The 9,233-nt window shown below is 39.5% G+C and overlaps 1 protein-coding gene across 1 annotated transcript in view; it reads right to left on the reverse strand.

The window, feature by feature from the left end:
* LOC129238195 (interaptin) overlaps nt 1–8,921 on the reverse strand; it is a 29,801-nt gene extending 20,880 nt beyond the window's left edge. The window contains exons 1-2 of the mRNA XM_054873236.1: nt 8,082–8,921; nt 5,531–8,021 (exon numbers count right to left, since the gene is read on the reverse strand). Coding sequence (XP_054729211.1) covers nt 5,531–8,021; nt 8,082–8,921 — 3,331 coding nt within the window. The remainder of the gene's footprint in view (nt 1–5,530; nt 8,022–8,081) is intronic.
* Between the last annotated feature and the right edge of the window lie 312 nt (nt 8,922–9,233).

Below are 9,233 nucleotides of genomic sequence, written 5' to 3' on the forward strand. Positions count from 1 at the left end.
CCAATTTTTTGGGAGGGTCAACATCCACGCCATTTTTAAAATTATTAAAATTAAAAAAACTAAATTTTTTTTCATTTTTGTATGTAAAAGAAGTTGAATAAAAAGCTTCAAAAATTTAATTATCGTTTTTCTTTTTTTATTGTTAAAAAAATCCTGAAAGTAACCAAAATTTTTGAGCTCTAGGCCACCGGAACCCCTTAAGCATCCGACGGAAAAATATCTTTTATGTTGCAAATACCTAAGCAACCTGTGCATTGCTATTTGTAACCCCTTTTCGTTAACGAAACTTATTTTTCTTGTTAGTTTGGATTTTCTAAATGAATTTCTCTATTCATCACTTGAATTTAGATTATTTTACTTATTTTTATTGCTTTTCAATTATTTAACTTTTACTTTCGAATTGAAACTTTTGCAATGAACGCTACGGTTAATGTTCGATTTATAGACTGCGCTCGTAAAGCCATTCAGTCAGCAGTCACTCAGTCTCCTTTCGTGCCCATCTTAAATGCCAATCATGTACAAATATTTATATGCACAGCAGCTCAATGGCGGAGCAGCATACAAAAGCAGCTACTCAAATAAGAAACTAAAGCGAAATTATAGAAAAAAACCGAAACAGCAGAAATATGCAAAAATTAAAATAAATAAATGTATTGCGGAATAGTGTTGAGTATGGAAGCAATCCAATTACACGGCAGTAAAGTGCCGCGCTTTCTTGTATTTTATTTGCATGGGAAATTTCCACAGAAATGCAGCAAACTAAGGCGCATGCGCAGACTAGTAAACTAATTTGCCGAGCGCAGGTGGGCTATTGGCAATTTGTGTTGTTACCAATTACAATTTGCTTTGCTTACGATTAATCAGGCTGTGCTCTCGCGGTCAAATAAATGCCTATACAAATTGGAATTCAATCATTTTTACAATCCAACGGTATGACAGAGTTTTTCAATTTTAATTAAAAAAAAACGTATTTTAAAATATGTCTGCACTGTCGTATTAGTAGTGAAAATAATTAATTTGCGTATCGTAGATATCACACATGCCTTTAAAACATAAACCAGAGGTTGCCTAACTGTGCATCGCGACGCCTTTGTGCTGATAAAATTGCAGAATTGAAAAAAGTGCTGTTGTGAGCAAAAATAGTTGAGCGGAAAGGAAACACTGACTGTCTTCCCGTTTTCAAATATTTCTGTTAAAAAAATCTGTTCAAGATCTAGCGATAGATATGTAATTTATATAATATTACTCCAAGGCTTCTTCCGAAAAATTCTGTTGAAGATCTGGCATCAAGCTTACAATTGATAGAAATCTAACATTTATCGATATTAAACTTTAAGTTTGGACATTATTTTTTCCAGCTCTAAATTGTTAAACTAAGACTGAGCACTGAAAAGACTTTTTTCTTGAAAGGAATCAAAAATATTTCAAAAATTAAATTCTTCGACATGAGATTATTGTGAGACCACTTATCCACAGCCAAAGGCCATCTTTGTAACTATTTTCAGCGAATCTCGATCAGAGCCATTGTTTTAGAGAACCATTCCCATAATCGAGAAGAAGCTACTCTTAAAATCATCTTTTGTTACGAACTTAAAACTTCGTTTCGTCAAAGGTAGACTTTTTAAATTTGGACCACAAAAAGTACTTCCTCTGCGTACTACAGCTGACTAAAGATTCTTTCACAAGGCTCTTCTATTTGCCACTCTCTGCTTGCTAACTCTCTGGTCGGCTCACTTGACGAAAAGTTTGCGTGCGAAAGCAGCATTAAAGTTATCGAGCAAGGCGGTTATACTTCATAAAACTGGTATAACTCACTATTCTGCAAACAAATGTAATTTCATTTCTCTTTTCCAGCGCTGTCAAGATATGTTTATTTCATTATCAGTTGCTTTATCTATTCGCCACTTGCTAACGCTTGGTGAAACGTAGAGGCCCGCAGCTTGTTTAGCTCAGTTTGTTCGCAGTTGTTTGGTGGGGAAAATGTAATAGGTGGCGCAAAATTAATCATGCCATAGAAGATTCATACTTTTTACAAATATGGTCGTACGTTTATCATAACTAGACAGCCGCAGCGTACAAACAAACAAGCAATAAGGCGCGTAAAGTGCAAAATAAAGATTTCTATCACTCAAAATTATTTTTTTTAACTATTAAAAAAATTGTTTAAAAACAAAATTAGATGATTAATTTTGTGCCACTAGTTATAAGGCGCAATAAAGTTTAGAGAAAGAGATGAGATTAGGTTAGGTTAGGTTAGGCTAGGTGAGAGTTATTATTTGAAAACTTTAGCTCCGACTTGAGAAATTCTTCTCAGAAAAGCGAGTTGATTCTACTCATAGATAGCACTCCTCATCATCATCATCATCATCATCAATAGCACGACACCTGTTCTTGTGAATTCGCGACAATAAATACTGGTAAAAGGTTGTCAGCCAGGGGACTGGTCCCATGAGGAAAGCCAGATCACCCACTTATTTTGTTCCCTTTTAGCCCATTCGGGTTTCTCACCTAGTAAGGTAGTGGTAGTACCTAGTCTCTGGTTGAGGTTAACAGTTTCACCGCTAGAAGGATTCAAGTTGGGAGATTGACAATAAGAGGTGATTTACATCACGCCTCAAGATCAGTATTCAAGTTGCACATTACTGTCCTTTGCACTCCTAATAAACATAAAAATTATGTAGTCTTGTCTGAATAATAAACAAAGATAACTTAATATTTGCTGTACAAAACGCAGTCATCGAAATTTTCACTTTTAAAAAAGTGCCACACAAAAATTAATACTGTAGGTTGAACCTCTGACTTAATCGACTGTCCTGTAAACATTGTCATATATGGTAGATGACTTCTTAGCAGGCCTTGTTGTCGCTGACAGAATAAAACCTTTCCTCGCTTCTGCAGGAAATTGGCGGAAACTGAGCGAAAGTTGATTTTTTCGTTAAGTGTGGGGCTCGTTAAGTAGCTTTTATAGCTGAATTGAAGGATAGTTTTATATGAATTGATTGGACTATACGAGTTTTTGCTAAGTTTCTGCTGTTTCACATGTTCCGATATTATCCTTTTCGCAATACGCGTTGTGCGATTTTTTTGGTTTTGTGAGATTTCTAAATTTCGTTTGTTGTTTTTAGAAATTGCGTTCAGCTCATGAAAAACGAGCAAGATCATAAGATCACAGATTTGTTTGTGACCAAGCCGAGCTTATTACTGGGTGAAGCTGAAGCAGTTTTATGGAAAAGGGTGTTAAAACACGTTTGAAGAATGTTTACATGCAGAAGTCCTCGAATTCCGGAACACATTGAAAAAATCGCTGCTCCTATTATCACATATTAAAAAAAAGACTTTCATGGGCTAAGGCAAATTCGGAACGGTATAAATATGTATATAGATATAATTTCCGCGTACACCCTTTTTGGGTGTTAGGCCGAGATCCTACTCCTATTTGTGGTGTGCGTCTTGATGTTGCTCCACAAATGGAGGGATCTACAGTTTCAAGCCGCCGCCGAATGGCAGATATAGGTAATTTATGAGGAGCTTTTTCATGGCGGAAACACACTCGGAAGTTTGCATTTGCCTGCCGAGGTGCGACCGCTATTAGAAAAAAAATTTTCTTCTTTTTTGGTCTTTTTACGTCCTATGCTCTCTCTGAATTCCGAATGGTAGTCACGCACCAACCCATTCGGCTAAGGCAGCCGCCGTAATATTCACGGATGAATCCTTTTGGGCGAATAGTTGCATATGCACATCAGTTCTGGCGCACTGCTGATAATCGACCATTTCAACGAACTCTTAAACATCCAGTTAAGGTTCATGTTTGGAGCTGCTTCTCCGGAAAAGGATTGAACCGTTTATTTGTGCTTACCGCCAACTCGAATGCGTTTTTGACGCATAAAATGTGTCAAAAAGTATCATTGCCATCAGCTGCAAAGACATTTGGAAGAACTAGCCAATCTTAGCAGACAACGATCCCAAGTATCGAAGCCAAAGGTGCATAGAGTACAAATTGCAAAATGGGATTGAAATGTTGGATTGGCCTTCGCAGTCGCCTGATGTCAACCCTATTGAAAATGTTTGCGCAAGAGCTAAGTCAAAACTTAAAGGAGCACAAATATGGACGCTCAAACAAGTATCAAGGTAAATTCGGTTGATTTGAAGCCGATTACCTCCACAACTTGCGCGGAAATTAACACAAATTATGATTCGGTATTCATAGAGATCGGTCTCCATCTGGGTTCGCTAGGGAGCAAAAGGTCTATGCGTGGCTTAGTGCCAACCAGGCTAACCTAAGCTAACCTATGATTCGAAAATGTGAAATCATTATAGCTAATGGTTATTTTATTGAATATATTGCGAATAATCAATATTATAAGCCCATACAATTCAGTTTGTTAAAACTGAATTGGTCGAATAGCTTCCAGGTTACGGCGGTGACGCTTTTGTTAGACAGAAAAATTCTAAAGATAAAAGATTTGATTCACAATCTTCATGAACACATCGCATTGGCATATAGTAAAAAACTCTCATGTGAAATGTGGCTTTAGAAGGAATTCCTGTTATGCGTACTCCTGCTTGCAATCTATGCGTTTAGTTGACAAATAACAAACTTAACAAACTCCAATATTTGCATTTACAGCAGTTTTTCTATAACTACAAATAACTATTTTACATTTGCGTAAGATAATTTTAGTCATGGGCTGGGCTTGTATAAGAGTAAGCTTTTGTTCAAGGAAACTCGTTAAGGATAGACATTTTTGGATAGTAATTTCTCTTTTCGCTTTAAACTTTCACTTCTTTAATTTAGGTTCCATGAAGGTTTTTATTCTAATAAAATTCTATCAAAAAAATATTAATCAGGATATTCAAAATTTTCCGCCAACTTTTTTACTTAGTTCACCCAACGCTCGCTTTACTCTACATTACTTATTCGCCATAAATTTGGCCTCTAACCAACATTACAATTACAACAATTGCGCTATGAGTGCTCCAAAGTCATATTTTTCTCTGGCCTTTTTCGCATGCACATTTTGACATTTCTTTTTGGCACACTTACCCATTTAAGCATCCATTTTATCGCTTTGTAAGCTTTCTAACTGCACAATTGCCTTGCATGCTCAAAAATAATGCAAAATATAAAAAATATAAAAAAAAAAATAGTTCAAAGGCCGCAATGCCATTAGCCTAATTACAACGCTCTCTTGTAATACCTATTGACGGCCGCCTATACACACAAAGATTATCGCGCCATCACTTGTCTGCAGCCTTTGTGTTAGCCGTTTAGCCACATCAAATGGCTGCTGCTTCATAGGTACGTATAATAACCATGGCATGCACTCGTATAATTCCTGCAATGTTCCTCATAGCTTATTTGCCTGCGCTTTTCACTGCCAATGCCACTCTTGGTTCACAAACCAAGTGAACCATTCACTTTCACTACCGTCACAAAATATCCTCTCGCCCATTTCCACACTCTTTTCTTCTACCTTTTTGTTTTTGTTTACTACATATTATTAACTGTGTATAATTACTGGCCACTTACCGTATTTAGTTTGCAGCTCATCCGCCATTTTTCTGTCGTGATCATTTTGCACAACAATTCTCCAGACCTGAGCACCATCGTACCGTCTCAACTGTGCATTTAAATCGTCATCGTCGTCATCATCATCCTTCAGCTTTTGCGATGTTTGTTGCTGTTTGTTATTGTTGTTGTTATTATTAAGTTGCATAAACGAGGCATTGACATAATTGAGTACACTATCCATGACATTTAGTGGTGCTACTGAGGGTGCTGCCATTGCCGCTGTTAAATTGTTGACATCAACGAGTGTTGTGGCTAATGGCGCTTCAACATTTGCGATTTGCACTGGTGTGGCTTGCTGTTGCTGTTGCGGCACTTGTATGATTGTTGTGAGTAGCGAAGTGGCAGGCTCGATTGGTCCACTGTTCAATGTTTCCTCAACAATTTCTGCTGGCTCATCGTTGATTGGCTGCATAGTCTCCGGCTGTGGTTGTTCCTCCGCGGTCTGTTGTATTTCGATAATTGGCTGTGTTTGTGCGACAGTTTCTTCTTGCGTCAGCTCGACAATTTGCTCCTGAGCTGACTGTTGTTCCTCTTCAGAGAGCTCTGTTTCTTGCAACTTTTCGTTTTCTAGGTTTTCTTGTTCCTTCAATGGTTCCTTCAGCTCGACTATTTGCTGCTGTGGCTCTTCAGATGCTTGTTGCTGTTCTCCAATTTGTTCATCCATCTGCTGTTGTTGCTCTTCAACAGTTTGGCTCTCTTGAGTGTCTTCCTGTTGCAGCTGCTGCTGCTCTTCAACATTCTGCTGCTCTGTTTCCTTCTGTTGCTCCTCCTCAATCTGCTCTTCGTCTGCCACCTGTTGCTCTTCTTCCTTTTGCTCCTCTTCTAACATCTGCTGCTGGTGTACTTCCATCTGTTGTTGCTCTTGTTCTTCTACTATCTCGGGCTGCTTTTCCGCTTCTTCTGTTAGCTTTTCGTTACTGGTAATCTCTTCTAACACTTCCATTTGCTGTGCTTCTGGCTCTGATGCAGCTTCAGATTCTGTTAAGATAGACGCTTCTTCTACCTTCTCGTCCATCGCTTGCTGATCCTCATTCTGAGTTGCTTCTTCTGTTTCATCAGCTTGAATGCCATTTGTAGCTTGTAGTCCTTCATTAATTGCTTCTTGTTGTTCTGTCTCCAATTGTTGACCGCTGCCCACGAGCTCTGGTTGTTTCTGTTTAATTTCTTCTAGCAGAGTCTCTTCTGGCTGTGTTTCTTCTATAATTGGTTCAACTTGTTGGCTGTCTTCGAGTGCTACTTGCTCTGTTTTGTTGGCCTCCGACAGCGCTGCATCCTCTTTAATGTCTTCAGCTGTTGCTTCTTGGCCGGAAATCGCATCAGCAGCAACGTTTTCCGGTATAGCTGCATCTGCTTCTTCCTTTAAAGGAGCGGCTTCTGCGATCATATTTTCGCCTTTGATTTCCTGCTCTACTGTATCTTCTTGTTTCATTTCATCCATAAGAGTTTTATCATCATTCTGTTCAATCTCTTCTGCTCCATCGACAGCTTCAACTGCTTCTTGTGGATTGCTATCTGCAGCTGTTTGCATTTCCTCGAATTTTTGCGCTTCTTCAGCGGTTTGACTTTCCTCAACGGTTTGCAATTCTTCAGTCGCCTGTGTGTCGAGGTCGTCTTGAGTTTCTTCAATAGTTTGTTTTTCTTCTGTTTTTTGACTTTCCTCCACTATCTGGTTACCCTCTACTGCCCCAACTTCTTCTACCTTTTGGAGTTTTTCGGCTGTTTGACTGTCATTTTCTGTTATTTGTGCTTCATCTGGTTGCTTATTCTCTGTAGTTATTGCTTCCTCTGGTTTGTTACCTTCCTGGTTGGCTTCATTCGTTTCCATCTCTTCAACAATCGTTTCATCCCTGTCATTTTCAGCTATCATCTCAGTTAAGCCCGCATCTATTTCTGTTTCAACAGTTCCTTCCAGTGGCTTCATTTCATTTTCACTTGCCTCTGATTTAGATTCGTCCAATAAGACAGGAAGCTCATTTTCTTCTTCTTTCGTCAGCTCGTCTTTGTTTGAGAACTCTTCTGTTTCTGGCTTAGTATTCACTATTTCATGTTCACTTTCTTCAATATGATTTTCGGCACTTTGTGTGTACTCAGCATTCTCCGACAAGCTCTGCAACTCTGCCATGTTTTGACCTTTTTCGTTATGAATTTCTGAGTCACCTGCGTCGAGCTTCTCATCTGCACTTTCCAATTGCATGAACTCTACATTTTCAACAGCATTGTCCGGTTTACTTATTAGTTCTTCTGCTTGCTGGCTTAGATCATCTTTAATTTCATTTTCTTCCGCGTTAGCTTCTTCTACCAATTTATCACTCTCATGTAAATTTTCAATATTTTCTTCACTATTCTCATGCACAATTTGCACTGCTTCTTCGGGCACTAAAACGGTTTCAGGCAATAAATCTTTATCTAATGCCGACAAGCTACCAATAACTTCCTGTTTTTTGTCGTCCTCTTGCGTGCTTGCAATTTCTGCTATATTTTCAGCGACTGCCTCCTCAACTGCTGCGACAGTATGTTCTTTATCTTCCACAATTTCGCTTTGAACTGGCACTTCGTTATTTGGCAATTCCTCAGCCAACTGTGTCTCTTCCATATCCTTTTCCGCTTCCGCATCAGCGTTCACCTCGGCAATAGCTCCCTGCTCGGCGGGAATTGTATTCTCACTATTCGAGCTATCCTCAACAATTAACGAGTCGGGCTGTTCTTTTTCAGTAAATTCTTGCGACATTTGCTCACCGGCTGCCGATACAATTTCTTGCGTTTCGGATTCGGTGGGGATTTCCAAAATCTTATCTATTAAAACTGGCAGCGGCTCTTCCACACGACTTTCATCGTTCGCTGAGGCATTTACTTCCGTACTTATTTCCTCCTGTTTCGCAACATTTTCGGCGTCCATAGATTCTTGTGGCTCTACGGGCAGTGCAAGAAAGGATACGCGCAATGGCGCATCATTCGACTCCATCATCAGCATGTCCGAAGTTTCATTAGGTAGCGATTCCTCGGCTGCTCCGTCACCATTTTCGATCGTATTCTTTTCAACACTTCCGTTGGCGCCACCGGCTGGCACTAGTAAATATGTATCCGTATTTCCATTAGTCGGTACAGCTTCCAATTTCATATCGTCTACCACAATATCTGCGCTATTAAACGCTTCCGATTTCTCTTCATAGTTATTGGCTGCCGTTAAAGCCGAATTTAATTCATTCTGGTCGACACCCAAACGATCGAGTGACATTGACGACGCGCGTTGCGTAGCGGAGGAAAGTAATAGAAGAGCGATTGTGTAGAACACGAGTCGCGTTGAAAGCGACGGCATTTTTAAAAACACTTGGGATCTCCCGGTGCACATCTTGGCGAGATCTAACACTAAACAATAATGAGACATGTCCCATTGCCGATGCGGCGCTTTTATACCACAACTGAGAAAGTAATTCCATTTCATTTTCGTTGTAAGCGACGCGCTGCTGCTAACCGCCACTTGGCGTTAATACTTGCAAGCGGTTTTTGTTGTTATTACTTCCAGCCGCTACTGCTCAGCTCTGCTGCTGCTGCTGCTACCACTACTGCTACTGCTGCTGTCTCTTGTTGCGGTTTTGATGCCGGCTGCCGAGCGCTATGTTTTGTCGTCAGCGATTTTACTATTTGTTATTTTATCTTTCTT

The sequence above is a fragment of the Anastrepha obliqua genome, chromosome 2 (assembly GCF_027943255.1).
Source record: "Anastrepha obliqua isolate idAnaObli1 chromosome 2, idAnaObli1_1.0, whole genome shotgun sequence".
Taxonomy (NCBI): domain Eukaryota; kingdom Metazoa; phylum Arthropoda; class Insecta; order Diptera; family Tephritidae; genus Anastrepha; species Anastrepha obliqua.